The sequence below is a fragment of the Oncorhynchus masou genome, chromosome 3 (assembly GCF_036934945.1).
Source record: "Oncorhynchus masou masou isolate Uvic2021 chromosome 3, UVic_Omas_1.1, whole genome shotgun sequence".
NCBI classification, from domain to species: domain Eukaryota; kingdom Metazoa; phylum Chordata; class Actinopteri; order Salmoniformes; family Salmonidae; genus Oncorhynchus; species Oncorhynchus masou.
In genome coordinates, this window is record NC_088214.1 from 27833346 (window position 1) to 27856258 (window position 22913).

The 22913-nt window shown below is 42.3% G+C and overlaps 3 protein-coding genes and 1 pseudogene across 7 annotated transcripts in view; 1 reads left to right on the forward strand and 3 right to left on the reverse strand.

The window, feature by feature from the left end:
• Positions 1–669: 669 nt before the first annotated feature.
• LOC135513934 (selenoprotein Pb-like) lies at positions 670–3283 on the reverse strand (annotated as a pseudogene).
• A 1508-nt stretch (positions 3284–4791) lies between these two features.
• LOC135513944 (THAP domain-containing protein 1-like) lies at positions 4792–8742 on the reverse strand. 2 transcript variants are annotated; one of them, XM_064936993.1, is made up of 4 exons: positions 8298–8742; positions 7920–8073; positions 7537–7709; positions 4792–7308 (listed from the first exon to the last, which is right to left on the reverse strand). In XM_064936993.1, exons 1-4 carry the CDS (start codon positions 8445–8447, stop codon positions 6931–6933), a joined length of 855 nt encoding a protein of 284 aa, XP_064793065.1. In that variant the 5' UTR covers positions 8448–8742; the 3' UTR covers positions 4792–6930. The 2 variants fall into 2 exon arrangements, with proteins under 2 accessions (XP_064793065.1, XP_064793055.1); XM_064936983.1 differs by having other exon boundaries at positions 7537–7712.
• A 243-nt stretch (positions 8743–8985) lies between these two features.
• Positions 8986–13305, forward strand: toe1 (target of EGR1, exonuclease). Its single transcript, XM_064937045.1, has 7 exons — positions 8986–9409; positions 9521–9561; positions 10780–10876; positions 10966–11124; positions 11228–11487; positions 11574–11736; positions 12522–13305. Exons 1-7 carry the CDS (start codon positions 9296–9298, stop codon positions 13248–13250), a joined length of 1563 nt encoding a protein of 520 aa, XP_064793117.1. The 5' UTR covers positions 8986–9295; the 3' UTR covers positions 13251–13305.
• Positions 13306–14500: 1195 nt separating this feature from the next.
• LOC135513956 (dual specificity testis-specific protein kinase 2-like) overlaps positions 14501–22913 on the reverse strand; it is a 35327-nt gene continuing 26914 nt past the window's right edge. For all 4 annotated transcript variants that reach the window (XM_064937014.1, XM_064937005.1, XM_064937023.1 and 1 more), the window contains 6 exons: positions 22618–22700; positions 21732–21816; positions 17956–18039; positions 17742–17828; positions 17423–17561; positions 14501–16251 (listed from right to left, as the gene is read on the reverse strand). In XM_064937014.1, the coding sequence (XP_064793086.1) occupies positions 15311–16251; positions 17423–17561; positions 17742–17828; positions 17956–18039; positions 21732–21816; positions 22618–22700 (1419 nt within the window). In that variant the 3' untranslated portion in view covers positions 14501–15310. The remainder of the gene's footprint in view (positions 16252–17422; positions 17562–17741; positions 17829–17955; positions 18040–21731; positions 21817–22617; positions 22701–22913) is intronic.

Sequence of the window (22913 nt, forward strand, 5' to 3'; positions counted from 1 at the left end):
TTACTCAAGTATGACAGTTGGATACTTTCCCCACCACTGCTCCAGACAAGCAAAATAAACCCACCCTTTATGAACATAGAAACACCACATATTGAAATGATTTTGATTACATTCATACAACAACATAATCATACTTTTAATTGTGAACAACCAGCAACCTGGACCGTAAATCTTATGTCTGAGTCCAGAACGTATATATCATGTATATATACACTAATGTTCAAAAGTTTGGGGTCCCTTAGAAATGTCCTTGTTTTCCATGAAAACATACATGAAATGCGTTGCAAAATGAATAGGAAATATAGTCAAGACATTGACAAGTATACCCTGAAGTCCAGCACACTGCCCTGCATGGGTTCGGTGATTGTCAGTCCAACTTTCCTTAGCACAGCATCTATCTACAGACACCTCCGTAGGGTTTGACCTGCAGACTTCATAAACTGCAGAGGAGAGCAGGACCTGTCACCAGACCACATGTAGGGAAGACATACTGTATTTCCAGGGCCTAAGTAATTCCAGTTTACTGTACAGGTTTGCCTTATCAGACACAATTGACAGGCACAGACAAAATCAAATTGAATTCATACAAAACTATTTATCGGACTGTCAAGTCACTGACACAAGCCACCACCACCACCACCACCACCACCACCACCACCACCACCACCACCACCACCACCACCACCACCACCATGCTAATGAACAATTACTCGTCTCATAAACGACACAATGTTAATTGGAGTCCTGTTTATCTGCATCTGATCCATGATTGTGGTGGTGCTGATGCTGATGCTGCTGCTGGTGGTGGTGGGGGTACTGATGATGCTGATGATGTATGTGTGACATGTTACCACCCCCCTCAGACGACATCTGGGGTCCATCACTTGGAACTGGGCTGCTGACGGTATCGACATCAATAGACCTCATTGTACTGTCTGTCTCGTTAACACGCATCTCTGAACTGCTCAGTGTCTCGTTTCTCCGGGTGCTGTTCCACCCAGCTGAGGAGGTTGTGTTGGAGTCTACCTGTAAAAGAGTAGAACAAACTAAAGTTAACAAAACAGGTACAAGCTAAAAATACACCTAGGAGATCCGCAGAGAGATCTCTATTATTAGGTTTACTAATCAGAACCTTTATTACGCTACAAGGCCAAATCAGAGAGAGAGAATTACTAGAAAGAGAAGAGTCTGTTGAGTTTTCCTGTTCTAGTAATTGTATTTCTATGGAGCACTTCTGCAGACAGTAGTGTTTTCAATTGAGGGGGCAAACTGAAATGAAATGTCTACAGTTCCCTTAATAATTGTGCTTTCACTTACGGTGCAGTTGCCACAGATGTCCTTGTGGTAGGTGGCTCTGACGGCTGCCTCTATGTAGGGGTAGTGGAGGAAGCTGTAGGGTAGGACTATGTGGAACGTCAGTCTCCCACATCTGTCAGAGAGAGGAGGGGATAGGAAAGAGATACATTACAAGGCCACACGAATGAGGTGTCACACCAGTTCTAAATATCTCTGAAGATAGAAAATGTCTCAATACAACCTGATAGATACTTCATACCATTAAAGTCAAAGAGCAGTGGTAAGCCTTCGATTAGGGCTGACGGGTTTCCTTCCATCAACACAAGCCCATTCCTTATTCATGAGAGATGTATCATTTTGAGAAACAACATGGCAGTATTTTGGCCCTCTTTGATGGCTCTTACCAGTCATATTGAAGTGAAGAAGTAATTCAGTTACTCTTGGAGGACAGTGGAAGTTGAAAAAATGACTTATTTATTGTTTAAGATCCAAAAGAGTGAAATTGTGAAAATGATGATAATGCCCTGTTAGTGTAAGAGCTGTTTAAAAAGACAGACTGAAATGTCAGTATGTTTTGGTGGGATGGTGTTTTGGTCTGTAAATTAGTTAATAGACGAATAAGTAAGAGATTTCCAAACCTCTGCCAGTAACAGTTCGTTTTAAGTTTCCCCCTCCCCACTCAAGACCACTCCCAGACCGTCCTAGCAAAATTCTTCCTGGAGAAATTTATCTTCGCTAAGAAGCTATTTTTTCAAGTTAACATTTTAATGGAAAAAAATCACCATGAGGTAGGTTTACTTAATTGTTACCCAGAAATCATTTGATATTGAGAAAAAAACTGCTGCATTTGACCTTTAAGTAAAGCCAAGGCATTTCACCATTATCATGGTCCATCAGGGTTTTTGCGCCTCAATTTCTGCACCTTGGTTGGAAAGCAAGGTAATAGTGGCAGTGTTACCTTCCATTATTACCTGTCATATACCAGGAAGTCGTCCTTGTCTCCATCCAAGGCCTCCCAGACGTCGTCCTGTAGCGGGGCCTGTTGGTAGACAGGGATGCCCGGGGGGGCCCTCCTCTTCAGCTCCCAGTACATGGCTCTGGACTGGGCCTCCCTCTCGTTCACGATGAGGAACGACACGTCTGTCAGGTTGCTGCGGAGCAGCTTGTCACGCAGGCCTCCTAGTCTACTCAGCAGCAACAGGACAATGGCAGATCAGTCATGACGAGGTGCCACTTGATTGCCACTAGATGGCGTTATTTAACTCATTTCCCATTCTTTCATAATTCATATAATTTCTCTACTGTTTGGGAAGGCTGCTCTCAATAAATCTGAAATGGATCACCAGCAGCATTACATCAACAACTTTACATACATTTGTTTGTAAATACATTATTATTACATCTTACTGATTTCTATACCAAATCTTTGCACAGTGGTATAATAACAGTATGTTGCAGTAGGTTTACAGTAATGTTATGCAAGACAGATTCTGAAGACTTCTCTCTTACTTGGAGGCCTGTGTGCGGCAGAAGTGTCAGCTTGCTTTCAGCAGAGCCAGAACAACTACATTTCCCAGCAGCTCCTTCATGGGGGCCCCATGGCCCTTGATCTCCCAGTGCGGTGCAGGCTTGCAGATCTTGGAGGCATCATTGTCCCCTTCTACTAACAGAGGCGATGCGCATAGGAGCCCTGGCAGAGCAGCACACAGCCACAAAGTCAAGAGACCCTGCATCATGTCCTCCAAACCTTACCTAAAAAGAGTTCCAAGAGAGAGGCCGATGTCAGAAGTTCATTTTCAGTTGTGATGGTCATTACAACTCTCCGTATGTATCACTAGCAAGGAACATAGCCATAGTCTCTGCTACATACAGTATGCAAAATATGGACTACTGAATGACATGATACCCGGACTGACCTCTGTCCTCGTTGAGTCTATCTTCTGCTTCACACAACTAAGCAATACAATGTTACGCTGCTGTTTTTAAGCCCTTATCTCAGGTAAGCACTGCCCCCAAAACAAACAAAGTAAGCCAGTATTTACTTTAGGGTAAGAGGGTTGTGAAACCCAACACTAACCTGTCAATTCCAGATACGTTTTCTTCTCTATGAGGCTACATTTTTGGATAATGTAATTAATGGTCAGGAAAATTTGTCAAGTTGTATTGTATTCTAATGAATGTTATAGACACCAGATCCAAGGCACTGAATTCCATGCTCATTCCATTCTGATTCCATGCTCTTTCCATGCTGATTCCATGCTCATATACTGTGTGTGATGGCTGACAAATAATGCCAAAACAGGAGAACTATAGAACAAAAAGGGTTGTGTAAATCTTCAAAAACAACATTATCAAACTGATTGTATATATACTCCTCAATGCGGAATCATTGATCACAATTTAGCAAGGTTTACCAAGAAGTGGATCAGGGGTCCAACTGTGTGGGAGTAGAATACATGCGTGATATACAAACACATCTACAAGTAGCATGTCTGATTCTGAGAACTCCAAATAACTTCAGCACCAAAGGCCTTTTCATATTTGGAGTAACAAAAATCAGAAACGTCTTTTCTGCACCTCTTTTGTCTCTCAGAATTTTGGAAAAACACTGCAATTGATTTTGACCATAGCAATGCTCTTTCTACCCTGAATGATTAGGTCAAAGTACAGTACAGGCTAAAAGTAAATCTACAGGGTGATGGGCATGGCTTTTCAAAGGTCACAACATTCCAGAGAAGCGCTATATTACTAATCCAAATATGATAAATATGTTCAACAGAATAGTTCCTGTTTCATGAATCAGTTTCATAGTATCTATACTGAACAAAAATATCAATGCAACATGCAGTTACTGATTTACAGTTCATACAAGGAAATCAGTCAATTTAAATAAATTCATTAGGCCCTAATCTATGGATTTCACATAACTGGACAGGGGCTCACTTGGCCCACCCACTTAGGAACCAACCAATCAGAAGGAGTTGTACCCCACAAAAGGTCTTCATTACAGACAGAACTACTTAGTTTCATCAGCTGTCCAGGTGGCTGGTCTCAGACGATCCCGCAGGTGAAGAAGCCGGATGTGGCATCCTGGGCTGGAGTGTTACATGTGATATGCGGTTGTGAGGCCGGGTGGATGTACTGCCAAATTCTCTAAAACAACGTTGGAGGCAGCTTACGGTAGAGAAATGAACATTCAATTCTCTGGCAGCAGCTCTGGTGGACATCAGAGCCAATTGTCATCATGCCAATTGGACGCTCCCTCAAAACTTGAGACATGTGGCGTTGTGTTGTGTGACAAAACTGCACATTTTAGAGTGGCCTTTTAATGTCCCCAGCACAAGGTGCACCTGTGTAATGTAAATGCTGTTTAATCAGCTTCTTGATGTCACACATGTCAGGTGGATGGATTATCTGGGCAAAGGAGAAATGCTCAATAACACAGATCTAAACAAATTTGTGCACAAAATTTGAGAGGAAGAAGCTTTTTGTGCATATGGAAAATTTCTGGGATCTTTAATTTCAGTTCATGAAACATGGGACCAACACTTTACATGTTGCATGTATATTTTTGTTCAGTATAGTTATAGTACTATGAGTAAGGTATGGTCTCCTTTGCAAAACAATGTTTCACACTGTTGATAAAAGTGAACACTTCAACATCACAAAAAACAAAAGCCACAAACATAGGCAGCCTACTTGATAGTAGTGATGAAAAAAAAATTAAGTTACATATTGGTATATTTTTTTGACGATGCATCATTTTGACAATATTGCAATACTATATTTGCGCTGGTTGACTGTACCTGCACCAAAACTCTAGTAGTTCTTATTCATAGCTTGTTCTCCATCTTCTTTTTAAATAGGGAGCCAATTTGTTTTCAGCACTTTTATTTCCATGACTAATCAAAACTTGTTTTCTCAAGTCTCTTTCTTGTCCCTTTGCAGAAGACATATGAGTGATATGTTTGGAACACTTGACTAAGAGTTGAGGAGACTGAATGCATCACTTATTTTTATAAGAAACATTGATGTGTTAAAAATCCCAAATTGTTTGCAAAGTCAACTTACAGACAGTTCTGACACACACTTACCTCACCAGACATGCCACCAGGGGTCTTTTCAGTGCCCAAATCTTGAATGAATTCAAGAAAGCATACAATATTTTATAGAGCCATTATTGCATGGAGCTCCGTTCCATCTCATATTGCTCAAATGAACAGCAAATCTAAAAGAAAAACCGAGATAAAGCAGCGCCTCTACCCTGTTTGACCTCGAGGGTTTGTGTGTATGTATTGACATGTAGGCTACATATGCATTTTTTTTGTGTCTATTAATGTTCTGTATTATTTCACATTTCATGTTTTGTGTTGACCCCAGGAAGAGTATCTGCTGCAACAGCTAAGGGGATTCTAATAAAATACCAAACATCGAATCGGCACCAAAGTACTGTGATAATATTGTATCATGAGGTCCCTGGCAATTCCCAGCCCTACTAGATAGATTTCTTTATTCTTTTACAGTACCATTGTTTTGATCAGGGTACTGCATACTCTCCTGCCTCTTTAGTGTTTTCTACAATCCTCCTCCCACCCAGAGGTTCTGCTTGCTGGCTAATATCCCATTAGTGATTGTAACAAAAGAAGCCTCAGGTTATTCAGCCTAAGTTCAGGGGGCGCAGCCAGTATACAATGCAGCTACCACAGTTCTCCAAAGGCTGCATACTGCATTGCAGTTTCCAAATGCAGCTAAACAGATTCCCATTACAAAATACAAACAAATCCTCCAATTTGTCCACTTAACATAAGTGACAATGAAGAGCAACTAAAAATTCTGCTCTTCCTTTGCATTTGTCAAACATTCTGAAGAAAAAAGGTGCACAACAAATTATTTAGCGTAGCTTCTGAATTATGACCTCACATTGAGCACAAAGGTGATTTGAAATTGCAGCTTCAAAGCTTAAAGGAGCAATCAGCAGTTGCTACATCCATTTTTGGACTTAGAAATTAATGTGTACTCATTGATTCTTGAAGAATATAACTTATGTCTCATGAACTTAGTTCAACTGTCAAACCCCATTAGAACTCCAAATATAAACTTGTTTTACTCCAATGTTTGTAGACAAAGAAAATGTAATAAACACTATATAGCATCAAAACATTGTTAAAACTATAATTTTGATATCATGAATGGTCAATCCTGGCATCTATAGGTCTATGAATTTGAGAGTGATTAAATTTCTCCCGACCCATCGCTCAACTTTTTACTGAGCCAGGGGTGGGGAGGACACTTTGTTATTGTTTCTACTGCCAATTGCCGCTTTAAGGCAGATGACTGCTGCTCTTTATTGTTTTGAAGGAGCTTATGTTTCATTCCCAAAATAAAACACCAAATTCTTTAGCATGAGTAAACCATTCTAAAAAAAAAAAACAATTTTATGTGAAACCAAGTCCAGAAGCAAGAACGCTTTTACACTAACATCTCCCATTCTACAGATGCTTCCACATTGTCTTCACCGCATAGGGCTACTAGCTGTCGTCAGTCTCTGTTATATTGTCCTGTCATTTTGCGTTGCATTCTTCAAAATGAAACACATAGTCAAACAAATTGATCAAAAAATCTCTCATTCATGAGTCATGACATCACTCCAATGAAAGCCTCCTCATTGTCCCCATCTCGCTCTGGACTGTCACATGTAGATATGATTCCTAGACCAAGCTCTGCAAGCTCATCACAGCCCATGGCTGTCGTCACCATGATTTTTTCCTCCAGGCGGTTGCATAAAGTTCTATAAGAGGGCAAAGGGTAGCCTAACTCCCGGAGGAATTCATAACCCTTGGCACCGACTGCACATCGGATTTTACGAGCCTTCAGCACTGTCTCGTGGGACCACACAGCTCTCCGGGAACGCTTGGTCAGGGTCAGGGCACGGATCTGGTCTTCATACAGAAATGTCTGGAGGCCCCTCTCTATTCTGTCCAGTTTGAACATCCTCTTCTTCATTTCCTCAGCCTGCACACAAGTTAACATGTTGAGGAGGTGTTATCTTTTCCAAGATTCTCACAAAATGCTATGTTGTTCTTCTGTGAGAAAATTCTAAATGACTGAAAGTGTAAAGGGTCCATTGTATAATTTCACATAACATAATTTACACTGAAAAGACTTGACTAGAGAAAGATGTTTTAGGAAATATGAGGCAATCGTTTGAAATTAGTTGGGAAAAGAGAGCTACCAACACACCTCTTTCTGAAGTCTGGCAGTGTGTTGCATTTCTTGTTCCAGCAGGGTTTTGTAAGGTTGACAATGGGTGCAGGGACGTTCCTCTGCCTTGTGTAGTTCATCAGCATCTTCCTCCATGCCCAGAGTTGGTTGCCGCCGTGCATAGCCATGATCCCCCACATTCAGATCTCTCTCTACTAGGTATACAGAGAGCATTAACAACACATCTGAATCACTCACTTGATCCACTGTTACAATCAGGAACTAACAGTTGAAAAAAAAGTTATTAGCACAACTGGACCAACATTTGCATTAGGCCTACCAGTATTCAACAATCTGATAATGTGTCAATATCTATTTTGACAGATGTTATGATTTTGAGAAATAAAGAAAAAAATAGTTACCTGGCTCTGGTTTGAAAGGTAGCACTATCTGTGGGGTGATGGGATAAGGTGGATTTTGCACACTGAAAAGAGTGGGGATAGCGTTTGGTTTCAGCTTCTTTCCCCCTGCTGGCGACCTGGCTATTTCTTCAAACTGACTCAGCTCAAAATGGTCCTGCAAGAAGACATAGCTGTAGGATTAGCTGGCTAAATATCGATGTATTTTCTCTTGGTGCATTATATATTGCACTAAATCAAATAAGTTATTATATTCAAAGTGTAGACAAACATGTCAACATGTTTTGTTCTAATTTGGAGTTGGGAATTGTTGACTGGTGGACCAAACTAGCTAACGTTAGCTAGCCAGTAAAGGTTAACATTAGTCACCCATAAACTTGCCTGGCACAGTCTGGAATGTGGAGTTGGTACAAAATTACGCCGGCAGTTTACAAGCCATTTATTCTTGCGTATAGGCTCTTTTGGAAAACGAAATAGTTGCTTCCCAATGGTTGTTGAGTTTGAGCAATTTGGAGCGGAACACCCACCCATACCTATCGCGCTAACAAGTCAAAACTGCTGCATGCAGCTAGCTAGCAAGCGAACTCTAGCCCCAGTTACTTGCATTCCAATCAAACAACAGAGCTAGCTTGTAGCTAACTTTACACTTGTTCTCATAGGAAACAAAACTAAATAGAACATGGTTGAACCATGAGCTCACATAAGATATTTTATCATCACAAAGGTTCACAAAAGTATTAAGCGATGTTAGCATGCCAAATAATATGAAATTGCAAAGTAAATAATTTCCGACTTTGTTTGAGCCAAAATGGCGCACCTGCCCTCAACGGTTGTTTGATAACGTCACGGGTTTGAGCTGCCCATGTGACTGCATGTTTCAAATATTTCTTCCAGACAACTATAAAGTATCCTCCATTAAAATTCGATTAATGCAGACTAACAAAATATACAATATATATTTAGTCAACATCGTCCCCATATTGAAAGGATGGTTATAGGATGGTAAAAACGACTGTTTAACATTTTAAATTGGAAAACTTTGTCCACTCCTACTGGGGTCCTTTGTGTGTTGCTGGTGTACAATCTGTAAGGACCCATTCAGACCACGTTGGTTGGATGTTTACCATTGCGCTTAATTCTTGCCAAGAATTTGGGTCTTCCTCCCTGAAAACGATTGTCGGATTGCATTGATTCGTTTCTCAACAAACGAAGAATAACGCATAGTAGTGAACAGGAAGCTTTCACTGGACAACCGAAAACCTCCTGCAATGAGCTCCCTGATCATTCAATAAGTCTAATCACTCCCCGTGTTCAGTTAGCTAACTAGCTTACACTGAGTTGAACATTTTGGTTGTATTCCATATATTAACTATTTAGCTATGTCATCCTCCATGATAGTCCCTGTTATTGATGTGCAAAATGATAATTTCAAAGAACTGTGGCCTGCTATGGTCCTTGCAATCAAGACAGCCTCCTTCATTGCACTGGATACAGTAAGTTACAGCGAGCTTTGCAGACAAACAGCTGTGGGTACATTGATGGTTTTACGTCTCTTATGTAAGCCCATTGACACTAATGTCATATGTTTGCATGTTTTGTTTCAGGAATTGAGTGGTCTTGGAAGCAGAAAAGCTCTGCTGGCAGAGTGAGTATGGTTGATTCTGGGTTTTTCTTCATTATTTAATGTAGCTAATGGGGTAAATCATTTGAATTCAGTAACTTTTTGACAGAACCCCTTTTGATTTAAACGAAACCTCCCATGCATTTTGCCAATTGTATAAGTTTTTAGAAAGCGACTGGACCTGAGTGCAAACACATTCAAGAGATAAAGGTGCTCAAAGTTGACCCATTTTGCGTACCATACCATGAGACATCCATCTTTTCAATAGGCTGAGATTTATATCATTTAAAAGCTTATACACAGGGTTGTCAAACTATTTTCTATAAGTATTTTATTTTTTCATTAACTTCAAGTCTATTTACAAAAGACATGTACATTCCTATTTTTCTTCTTCATATTTGCATATGCTGTAGCTTATACACTATTTGACATCATCTAAGGGTTTTATTGTGTCCGCTATCAGTTCAGACACAACATGCTCTTGGATACAGGGTGGGTGTCATGTTTTGGCTGATAAATTAACTAAAATGGGAATAAAATTGAAATGTCAACTCTAAAATTGTACTACCAAGAGGGGAGGTCCATACATCATAGAATGTTGACTTGAATGGGCATATCTGTTCCTTTAAATAGGAAACCCTTTGAAATATAGATAGTAGAAAATACATGATTTAAGTTGATATTTGACAGTGGCGGTGATCTTTGTTGTACTAATTAGATGTTCAAATTTCAATTCAATTTACATTTCGATGGTATACCAGCTAAGTTGATGTGGTCTGAAGGGATAGGTCCATTCTATGAAATGTATTTCTAGGATCGAAATGACAGCCACCCTGTATTCAAGAGCATGCTGTCTCAGCTGATGGCGGGCACAAACACAAAAACTTCCGATGTGAAATAGGATCTAAACACATGCAAATAACATTTGATACTTTTTTGATTAAATTATCAAACTCAACCGGTTTATCTTTTCCGGTGATGAAGAAAGACATGGCTGTCTCATGGTATGGTGGGGTATGCAAAATGGGTCAACCTTGACCACCTCTATCTCCTAAATGTTTAGTCATTCAGGTCCAAAAATGCACTTTCTGACCACTTCTTCCACAGGCAAACATGTATGGAAAGTTTTGTTTAAGTCTAAAGGGATGCGGTCAAAAAGGGATTTAATTCAATTGGGTTTACCCAATGTACTTTCACTATGCTATCTCAAGTTTTACATTAGATCTCTGTTTGAATTTTAAGATGCATAGAGGACCGTTACAAAGCCATATGCAATGCAGCTCGCACCCGCTCCATTCTCTCCCTTGGGTTTGCTTGCTTTAAGAAGCTTGAAAACAAGGTAAATGTATCCTTTGCACATTCTGACATTCAGAAAGCTTAACACAAAACGTTCCATTGTTTTATGATGTATTATATATCTCTTTGCAGGATGATGATACGTACCTTGTTCAGGTGTACAACCTGACGTTGCTCTGCAGTGAGGAGTATGTAATTGAACCACAATCTGTGCAGTTCCTGGTGCAACATGGATTTGACTTCAACAAACAATATGCTGAGGGTGTCCCTTATCTCAAGGGCAATGACAAGGTGAGATAAAGTTGTTGTGATCCGTCATAGATCCTGGGCTATTCCTTATTTTTACATTTAAGTGGTGAAGTGATCCAGAGTTCTGTTCCTTCCTTGTATCCAGGGAGGGGATTCCCATGGAATAAACATGCGGATGCTGTTTGTGGAACTCCTGCGTGCTCGCAAGCCATTGGTTCTACACAATGGCTTGATTGACATGGTGTTCCTGTATCAGTGCTTCTATGCCCACCTGCCAGAGAAACTTGGCACTTTCACTGCTGACCTGTCCCAGATGTTCCCAGCTGGGATATATGACACCAAGTACGCCACAGAGTATGAGCTGCGCTTTGCTGCCTCTTACCTGGAGTATGCCTACAAGAAATGGTTAGTAAACTAAACATGACACATACCCATACTACACATTCAAGGAAGTAGTTAGTATTTTTGGTGCTCTTTCCCCCCCCCCACAGTAAATTGGACAACAGCAAGTCTCTTGAGGTTGGTGGTAATGGGCACCATCTGTTCCTGGAGTTCTGCAAATACTCAGGCGACCTGTCCAGCTATGTGGACTTCAGGCCCTGCCTGGCCGGGTCGAGCCCGGAGGGACCGCTGAATGTCTGCCAGCGTTTCTCTGTAAGTACATCACTTCTTAAACTTGTAGGCATCCCCAGATTCTGTTTTAAAGGATCCCAAAAATGTGTGCCATAATGATCAGCACTGGGGCACTTCATGGACTCTTATGCAATAACTAGTGTATAACCAAGCTATTTTTCTAATGATAATAAAACTGAATCTGAACAATGCAGTGTCTTGACCCTGCATTATGACCCTGTTACACTTCAGCTGACACACGTGCAATGGGGTAATAAGTATTTTATTTTTACACATGCAACTCGTAATAAGACTAAGCAATTAACCCATTCAATTAATAATCTGCCCACATAAGATAACTAGCCATATGCAAGACACTATGTAAACCTTGTGCACCCAAGTATTATGCATTTGGCCGACTAAGATCAAGGAATGGTAAGGAGGAGCGAATATCAAAGCAAGTATTATTTAATAACTTGAATGGGTTCACATACAAGGCAAAGCCTAAGTTACAAAGCATGTTGAGTGAGAGAGGTGCACCATGGCTCGTGGCAAGGTGTAGGTATCGCAGCACATCAGTTCAGGAACAAAAAAGTGAACGGCCCTTTTATAAGCATCCGAGTTGTTTGGATTCAAAAGTTACCCTCCAATCAGATATCAGACCTGTAAAGACAACAGAACCTCTGCTTCTCAGGTGTGACAATGTGGGTTGGCAGGGTAAGAGAAAGCTTTTATACAGTTGATAAGTCACTTCAGGGGCTGTGCTGCCATACAAATAATAATTCCAATTTCTCTATTTTGTTAACTTAACATGCTGTATTTTGCAGGCTTACGGTTGGTGCCCCAATGGGTCAGAGTGTCCCTTGTCACATGACACTGACCTCATCATCCAGCACGATGAAAAAAACAAGGTGGAAAAGAAAAAGAAACGGAAGAGGAAAAGAAAAAACTCTTCTCAGGGAAACGTGGACTTTGAAGGCGCCTCCGAGAATAAGCAGGCCCATATGGAGCTGAAGGATGGAGAGCAGGGCCTGGACCAGGTGATCCCTGACACAGAGCAGGTAGATGGGACTCCAGTACAGGGGTCAGAGAGCGGTGAGAAAACGATAACCGAGAAGGTAGAGGAAGGCAACGGAGTCGCAGAGCCACAGGCTGTGTCTGCAGATGAAGAAATTAAGACTGACAAAGAAAAGGTGGAAGGCAATGATATGTCAGAGCCACAGCCTCTGTCCACATCTGATGTGGCGAAGAAAGAAAAGTCCAAGAGGAAGAAGCTGGAAGGAGGTTCCCACCGGGCAGGGTTCGATGCATTCATGACCGGCTACATCTTCTCCTATGCCGCCACTCTGACAGAGAGAGTAGGTGAGCCACCGTGTTCAGAGTCCTGGCTCCCTGAGTGCCTGAACAAAGTTTACCTCAGTGGCAAATCTGTCCCGATGCATATTGTCAAGAGCACCTTCTCCAAGTCCTCCAAGGCTCACATGCACAAGATGGACATTGTGTGGGGGAAAAGCTTTTCTAGCAGTGTGGCTAGCAAAGCAGAGGGAACTGTATAAACATTCAATGGAACCAAATGTATTCCTCGTTTATAATAAAGCCTTTTTAGTTAGACATGCTGTTGCACATCTTAAATGTTTGTTGATACAGTATTATGTTTCAATAAAAAGGCTTTTCCTTGGTTATGACAAACATGGTCATTTGTGTCTTAAACAACTTGATGTGAGGTTTGGCAGGAAAAGTGGTCCGATTTCACATTAGTCCCCATCAGCCTGTAGTACACTCGGTATGACTATGTTCATAGGATCACACTGAAATAAGCATAAGAAGCTAAAGTTAGCAATTTATTTTTAAAAACGATTGCGGACACATGTTCTTTATCAACGTAAACAACTATTGAATTGTAAGCTCGTCAGCTTTGCCTGAAAGATCCTGTTACATGTTCATACATCAGCCAAGACGAAGAAACAGGGTAGTTAACATCTCCATCACACCATCCACACACACCTCAAACAGGAAGACTTAAAAAGGAATATTGATTTTTACATCAAAATAGATCCTCTATGTAAAATTATCCTGATGCAGTTTATATTTATTGCATAGAAATTGTGATAAAGTTAAAATGTTTTCCTTTCAGGTGCAATTTCCTATTAAAGTGGTTAGACAGGAATATTTCAGTAGACCAAAACATGTGCCAAGAGAGTAGTGAACCAAAGTGTGTGAGTGATGCATCCATGCCAACTGGTGTGTGTGTGTGTGTGTGAGTGATGCATCCATGCCAACTGGTGTGTGTGTGAGTGATGTGTGTGTGAGTGATGCATCCATGCCAACTAGTGTTCCTTATACCCAACAGAGCTTTCAACTTAAGTCCAAAATAGGACCCGCCTCAACATGTGATCCCACATTCAAGCCACACCTAATTCCACAAGTTTTCAACACATATCAATCATGAAGCAATCATTTTTCATGATGGAGGACGGACATAAAATACCCCCGCCCCACCCTCAGAACAACCTCAGTTTGTCAGGGCATGGACTCTGGAAGGTGTCGAAAGCCTTCCACAGGGATGCTGGCCCATGTTGACTCCAATGCTTCCCACAGTTGTGTCAAGTTGGCTGGATGTCCTTTGTGTGGTGGACCATTCTGATACACACGGGAAACTGTTGAGTGTGAAAAACCCAGCAGCGTTGCAGTTCACTCAAACTCAACTGGTACACCTGGCAATTACTACCATTCCCCGTTCAAAGGCACTTAAATATTTTGTCTTGTCCATTCACCCTCTGAATGATACACACACACACACCATGTCTAAAGGTTTAAAAATCATTATTTAACCGGTCTCCCCTTCATCTATACTGAAGTGGATTTAACAGGTGACATCATAGCTTTCAACTGGTCAGTCTGTCATGGAAACAGCAGTTCGCAATGTTTTGACACTCAGGTTATACCAAACGCTTAAATCATAGACATGTTAAAAAGGTACATACAAACCATTTCCAGTGCACGTGGGCGTGCACATTTACACAAACAGTATTTGGTTTTACCGCAAATTTAAGAGCAGTTTATTTTTAGTCTCCATAAGAGACCTCTGTAGTCTGGTGAACCACACTCATTTTACTAGCCTTGATATGGTCTGGATCTGGCTCTCCTTTCTGGCAGGCACCGTTGTATAGTACAGAAATACCACTAATCAAGATGATGCAGGGGTGGGGGTCTCAATGTTGGAAAGACAGTGAGTATGCCGTTTTTCATTCAGAATTCAACCCTTTCTCCCTGGTGTTAGAAGTGTTACTTTAATATCATATGCATCTACTCTCCTACATTTCCACATGGGGCAGAAGATAAACACAATAGCATTGAATATCAAGGAGAAGGCAGTGATTTAAAACCAGCATACACACAGAACCTCAACGAACTATGAGACCCCTGGTTTAGGGGTGCCTTTTTAAGAAATAAAATACACGTTTTTCAGTATATTAAATAGAAATCTTTAAAAAATAAAGAATATCTGCAGAGCATTGATCATCATCACACGTCATCATTCCTATCTGAGGAGTGTCTCTCGAGGTTAAAAACGAGTTCACAACAAGGCTCCCTTTCTCCTTGACCTGTTTAAGGCCTAGATGATGTCACACTTAGAGGGCAGTTCTGTGGAGGAGTGTGGGGCCGTACAAGGCACCAGTATGATGGGATTCAGATGGTCTTGGTTTGTGGCTGGGCTGACAGTAACAGTTGGATAGCGATTGCTCTGCAGCTGCATGCCCTCCTGGTCTTCAGTCTCCATCTCCTCAGACACAGCATCCCTACTGTCCTTCACTGGGCCTCCATTCTGGGCCTGCATGGGGCAGCAGACATGTTTGTCTTTGACGTTGTCCTCCTCTGGACTCCCTTGGCTGCTAGAGCAGTCCATAGCTTCTGTACGGTCACTGGGCATGGGAGAGAGAGACCCGCTCTCATCTACTCTGTTCCCCTCCTCTTTTGTTTCTTTCCCTCCACAGTATGGAGGGATCTCCATCACAGCATATTTCCCGGCCCAGGCGCTGAGGACCTTCTGTCGGACCTCTTGGCCCAGCTGTGCCGGGTCACACTTGGAGACAGTGGCAGAAAGGGGGCAGCAGCCATCCAAGAGGGCCAGCTGGGGGGAGGCGGGCAGAGAGCGGCACTGTCTGCCAGTAAACCAGGTCTCCTGCCACATACCTGGGTGGATGTGGGCTCCAGTGTGGATCTGGGTCCCAGAGGAGAACACATTATCCTGGGGAGAGTGCAGGTCGAACATCAGGGAGAACACAGACTTGCTGGGCACGTCGAAGAACTTGATCTTGCCTCCGCACAGGTCCTCGCGGGCATTGAAGGGGTTGATCTTGCGGGCCCCTGGTACAGCCCTGGGGCCCGGGTTGTAGTAGGGGTCGTGGACATTGACTTTCCGGATAGGCTTGCGGGAGAAGATGTCTGACTGGCTGCGGGACAGCCAGATATTGCGGCGAGGACGAGGTGACTTGGGAGAGATCTTATCCTCCAGATCCAACGGGTTCAACCTCTTAATCCCCTGGACCTTGTCACCTGGACAGAGAGAGAGCGCGAGACAGAGAGAGAGCGTGAGACAAGAGAGACAGACAGAGACAGACAGAGACAGAGACAGAGAAAGAGACAGAAAGAGACAGAGAAAGAGAGAGAAAGAGACAAGTCAAATCTCTACTACACAACACATGATTGTTTTGAAGTGTTCGTTCCCAATGTAGCCACCAGGGGGCAATATATGCAAAGATATAAAAATAAACGGGGCACAGTCAAATTCTTACATTGAAGTAAATGGCATAGGGCAAAACATTATGGGAAATACATTCAAATAATTAAGATAAAGTAGAAATACTAAAGTGGACTGGGCCTCAGAGAAAGTAGATCCAGAAGGTAAACAAACAGTGAAGAGGGAATGACTGGCCAAGGAATGAAAGCTGGCCCCTGAACCAAAATAGAATTGAAATAGGATCTGAGAAAATACACATTATTTACAACCTACTCAAAGGATACATGGTGGTTTCCACCTAACAACAAATAACCGTACTGTATCTTATTCTTTACTTCACAGAATCAGGTGATTGCGAAACACTCAAGAGGTTAGAGATTTACCTCGTGCTAAATTGTAAGGCAACTTGAACCTGCAAGCAGACACTGTGCATCATTAAAAGTAGAGGAAAGGACTGAGTGGACTATTTGGGACAGGGCTTGGGAGGGAAAGGACATCCCTGGCTTGCAACTGGACCTATTTAGAGTAGACCTGGGGTACATCCAAAATGGCACCCTATTCCCTACATAGTGTGGGTTGTGGTCAAAGTTATTACACTACAAAAGGGAATAGGGTGGCATTTGGGAGGCACACCAGCTTCTTCCTGGTTCCAAGAAACCATTGGTCTGCACCGTGCAGCTATTACATGGAAACTGGGTGTCAATGACTGCGGGGTGCAGGACTGCGGGCTAACATGGCAGGCATGCGAGGCAAGCTTTCATTGCCTGTAGAAATGTACATTGAAGGGATATGGATTGCTGAGGGGCATCTTTACACAGTTTGTATTGTTTTATGGAGTTTGTTAGGTGGTGATGTTTATGGTTTTGATCGTGCATATGATATGCTATCCTCATAAAATGATGTTTGATCATGCTATTCCATAAAACAGAGTCACTGCCATGGCAGTCAAGCTTCTGTAGGGGTTAGATAGGAGGTTGGAGGCATCACCTTTAGGGATGGTTTTCTTATCGTTGTCCCCACAGAGGGGGATCCTCTCTCGTTCAGACTCCTCGGCCTTTAGCCGACACAGGATCTCCTCCAGCCTCTTTACCAGATCAGGGAACGTGGGTCGCAGCTTGGGGTCCATCTGGAGAAAGTGGACACGGACATGGTGAGGAGTGGGGGGGGGGGATACAGCAGCCAGGTCAAACAAGATCAGGGGTACTGCTCGATCAGATTGGGTTTCTAGTTTCTATTCCACACAAGGGAATAAAGATTTGGAAGCAGTTGTGTTTTGGGAAAACGGAGAGATTGAGGGCCTACTTACATTGCAGCAGTTGAAGGCCAGCTGCAGGAAGTCAGGAGGACAGTCTCCTACCATGTGCTGGAAGGCATGATAATCCAGGCCAAAGTTCTATCAAGGAGGGAGTGGGGAGAGAGAGCTCAGGCAGGAAATTCATTTCAACTAAATCCCAGATATGAGTCTTATGTAATGTGATGTATCAAGGGGATGAGGACTGAGGAAATGGAGCAATACTCACTTCAGTGCGAGGAAGGTAATCTGGGTCGGCCTGTATTCGGGCAATAATCTCACAGAGGACAATACCGTAGGAGAACACATCTGCCTGGAAACGGAAGAAAACAGAGAGACAGGCGTTTGAGATGAGTTCTTAACTTGAGGGGTTGATGTGTATCAGACCAGTAGTCCTGTCCAGTCCTGTCAAGAGTAGAGGTCAAGGGTTAGAGATCAGGGACCTACCTTAAGGCTCCATGGATTGATGAGGAATTGAAAAACTGTATAGTTGAAAGAGATGGGGCAAAAGGAGTAAGTCTGGCTGTACATCTGAATGGCTGACTTACTGCAAATGTAGAAATGATAAACAAAAAGAATAAGAATCTTTATTAGAAGCCAAGATCAATGATATAAAGATTGAATGGGATTTTCTTTTAATTTAAAGTACTCAAGTTATGGGCAGAAAGACAAATTCAAAACCATTTTTCAATGAATCAGATGGCTTATTCATCACAAAACCATTTATTTAATTGGCAAAGTGGGCAAACTTAGGCAGGAAATGCCCACGACAAACAGTGAGTAATTATATTAATGTATAAAAAACAAATGAAAGAAAAGCAGTGCAAGTTTGAATTTTGTAAAGTTATTGTGAAAAATGACAAACCTCCTGGCATTGACAACTTAGATGGAAAGCTACTGAGGATGGTAGCTGAATCTATAGCCACTCCTATCTGTCATATCTTATATCTGAGCCTAGAGGAAAGTCTTTGTCCTCAGGCCTGGAGGGAAGCTAAAGTAATTCCGCTATCCAGGAGTGGTAAAGCGGCCTTTACTGGTTCTAACAGCAGACCTATAAGCTTGCTGCCAGCACAAAGCAAACTGCTGAAAAAAATGTGTGTTTGACCAAATACAATGCTATTTCTCTGTAAACAAATTAACAACAGACTTTCAGCATGCTTATAGAGAAGGGCACTCAACATGTACTGCACTGACACAAATGACTGATTGGTTGAAAGAAATTGATAAGAAGATTGTGGGAGCTGTACTGTTAGATGTCAGTGCAGCCTTTGATATTATTGACCATAACTGGTTGTTGAAAAAACTTTAAGTGCTATGGCTTTTCAACCTCGGCTCTGAATCCACAATATGGCATTCTTTAATGGAAGCATCTCAAATCAAAGTTTGTCACATGCGCCAAATACAACAGGTGTAGTAGACCTTACAGTGAAATGCTTACTTACAGGCTATAACCAATAGTGCAAAAAAAGGTATTAGGTGAACAATAGGTAAGTAAAGAAATAAAACTACAGTAAAAAGACAGGCTATATACAGTAGCGAGGCTACATACAGACACCGGTTAGTCAGGCTGATTGAGGTAGTATATACACATGTAGGTATGGTTAAATTGACTATGCATACATGATGAACAGAGAGCAGCAGTAGCATAAAAGAGGGTTTGGCGGATGGTAGGACACAATGCAGATAGCCAGGTTAGCCAATGTGCGGGAGCACTGGTTGGTCGGCCTAATTGAGGTAGCATGCACATGAATGCATAGTTAAAGTGACTATGCATATATGATAAACAGAGAGTAGCAGCAGTGTAAAATAGGGGTTGGGGGGGGGGCACACAATGCAAATAGTCCGGGTAGCCATTTGATACCTGTTCAGGAGTCTTACGGCTTGGGGGTAAAAACTGTCGAGAAGCCTTTTTGTCCTAGACTTGGCACTCTGGTACTGCTTGCCATGCGGTAGTAGAGAGAACAGTCTATGACTGGGGTGTCTAGGGTCTTTGACAATTTTTAGGGCCTTCCTCTGACACCGCCTGGTGTAGAGGTCCTGGATGGCAGGCAGCTTAGCCCCAGTGGTGTACTGGGCCGTACGCACTACCCTCTGTAGTGCCTTGCGGTCAGAGGCCGAGCAGTTGCCGTACCAGGCAGTGATGCAACCAGTCAGGGTGCTCTCGATGTTGCAGCTGTAGAACCTTTTGAGGATCTCAGGACCCATGCCAAATCTTTTTAGTTTCCTGAGGGGGAATAGGCTTTGTCGTGCCCTATTGACAACTGTCTTGGTGTGTTTGGACAATTCTAGTTTGTTGTTGATGTGGACACCAAGGAACTTGAAGCTCTCAACCTGCTCCACTACAGCCTCGTCGATGGGAATGGGGGCGTGCTCGGTCCTCCTTTTCCTGTAGTCCACAATCATCTCCTTAGTCTTGGTTACCTTGAGGGATAGGTTGTTATTCTGCCACCACCCGGCCAAGTCTCTGACCTCCTCCCTATAGGCTGTCTCATCGTTGTCGGTGATCAGGCCTACCACTTGTGTCGTCTGCAAACTTAATGATTGTGTTGGAATTGTGCCTGGCCATGCAGTCGTGGGTGAACAGGGAGTACAGGAGGGGACTGAGCACGCACCCTGGGGAGCTACAGTGTTGAGGATCAGTGTGGTAGATGTGTTGCTACCTACCCTCGCCACCTGGGGGCGGCCCGTTAGGAAGTCTAGGATCCAGTTGCAGAGGGAGGTGTTTAGTCCCAGGATCCTTAGCTTAGTGATGAGCTTTGAGGGTACCATGGTGTTGAACTCTGAGCTGTAGTCAATGAATAGCATTCTCACATAAGTGTTCATTTTGTCCAGGTGGGAAAGGGCAGTGCGAAGTGCAATAGAGATTGCATCATCTGTGGATCTGTTTGGTTGTGTGTGGTGTACCGCAAGGCAGCATACTAGGCCCTCTACTCTTTTCTATTTTTACCAATGACCTGCCACTGGCATTAAACAAAGCATGTGTGTCCATGTATGCTGATGATTCAACCATATATGGATCAGCAACCACAGCTAATTAAGTCACTGAAAACATTAACAAAGAGTTGCAGTCTGTTTTGGAATGGGTGGCCAGTAATAAACTGGTAGTGCACAGCTCTAAAACTAAGAGCATTATATTTGGTACAAATCATTCCCTAAATTCTTGACCTCAGCTGAATCTGCTAATGAATGGTGTGGCTGTTGGACAAGTTGTTGGAGAAAAAAATATGACTTAGATTGTAAACTGTAATGGTCAAAACATACAGATTCAATGGTAAAGATGTGGAGAGGTCAAGCCGTAATAAAGAGATGCTCTGCTTTTTTGACACCACATTCCACAAAGCTCTGCAGGCTCTAGTTGTCTAATCTTGATTATTGTCCAGTCAAGTGGTCCGGTGCTGCTAGGAAAGACCGAGTTAAGCTGCAGCCCAGAACCGAACAGCACGTTTTGATCTTCATTGTAATCATAGGGCTGATATAAATACTATGCATGCCAGTCTCTCTGGCTAAGAGTTGAGGAGAGACGGACTGCATCACTTCTTTTTTATAAGAAACAATGTGTTGAAAATACCAAATTGTTTGCATAGTCAACTTACAGACAGCTCTGACACACACACTTATCCAACCAGACATGCCACCGGGGGTCTTTTCATAGTCCCCAAATCCAGAACAAATTCAAGAAAACATACAGTATTATAAAGAGCCCTTATTGCATGGAACTTCCTTCCATCTCATATTGCTCAAATAAACAGCAAACCTGTTTTTTTTTTAAACAGATAAAGCAACACCTCGCGGCACAACGCCTCTCCCCTATTTGACCTAGATAGTTTGTGTGTATGCATTGATATGTAGGCTACGTGTGCCTTTTTAAAAATGTATGTACTTCTGTCCTTGAGCTGTTCTTGTGTAATGATGTTCTGTATTATGTATCATGTTTTGTGTGGACCCCAGGAAGAGCTGCTGCTGCTTTTGCAACAGCTAATGGGGATCTTAATAAAATACCAATACCTTCTCATTGTAGGGTTCATCTCGCAGCACCTCAGGGGCCATCCAGAAGGGAGAGCCCACCACAGCCAGCTTCTCCCCCTCACCACTGCAGGCAAAACAAGTACAGGAAGATAAACAGATTGGAGTTTACAAGCCTTTTGAGTGAGTGAATAATGCAATTCATTACAGTAGATCGGGGTGGCAGGTAGCCTAGTGGTTAGAGCGTTGGACTAGTAACCGAAAGGTTGCAAGATCGAATCCCCGAGCTGACAAGGTAAACATCTGTCGTTCTGCCCCTGAACAAGGCAGTTAACCCACTGTTCCTAGGCTGTCATTGAAAACAAGAATTTGTTCTTAACTGACTGGCCTAGTTAAATAAAAGGTTAAAAAACAAAACACAATTGGACTATTTTTGCAATATTTATCACAACAATTATCAGACAAGCCAAAATATTTGTTATGAAAGCAGGTCGATTCTTCAGATTAATATGTAATAATGAAGTCATAGCCTGAAGAGAGAGAGAGAGAAAGAGAGAGAGAGAGAGAGCATCCTTCTTAACCTGCTCTGGTATTATTAGCCTAGAGCACCAGTTTATTCCAAAACAGTACTTCATGTTCCTGCCTAATCAAATGACCCTCCCCCTACTGGCACTTGTCCATCCCTTTACCTCCAAGCCCCACATTCATTCACTACAGAGACATTTCACTGGACTCAAAGGAGCAAATCTTTATTTTAGAGTAAAAAAAATAAAAATAATAATTCAACCATGGGATTCAATTTCAGTCCTGATCTTAAATCTTATGTATCGTGCTAACAACTGTTTAAGCAATGAATGTAAACCAACATTGTGTTTGTATAGCACTGGCCCCTGTTTAATATATAACCGTTACCATGGAAATGACTTACTCATAGTTGGGAATCTTCTCAGCGAGACCAAAGTCTCCAACCACTGCAGTGTAGCAGTTCTCATCGGACTTGATCAGGCAGTTCTGAGGACAAACAGTGAGCACAAATTCCATTATGAGCTTCTAAAATGACTGACATTTATGAAGGGAAAGTGTCAGTGAATGCTCAGTCAGTCATACTTGAACTGAATCACAAATTAACTTGATGTACTGCATGTTGGTTGATTAGATTCAAGTCAAAGAGGTTTACACCCTGCATGAGTCAAAGCACCACGTGGCTCAGTTTCAACCCGCAAT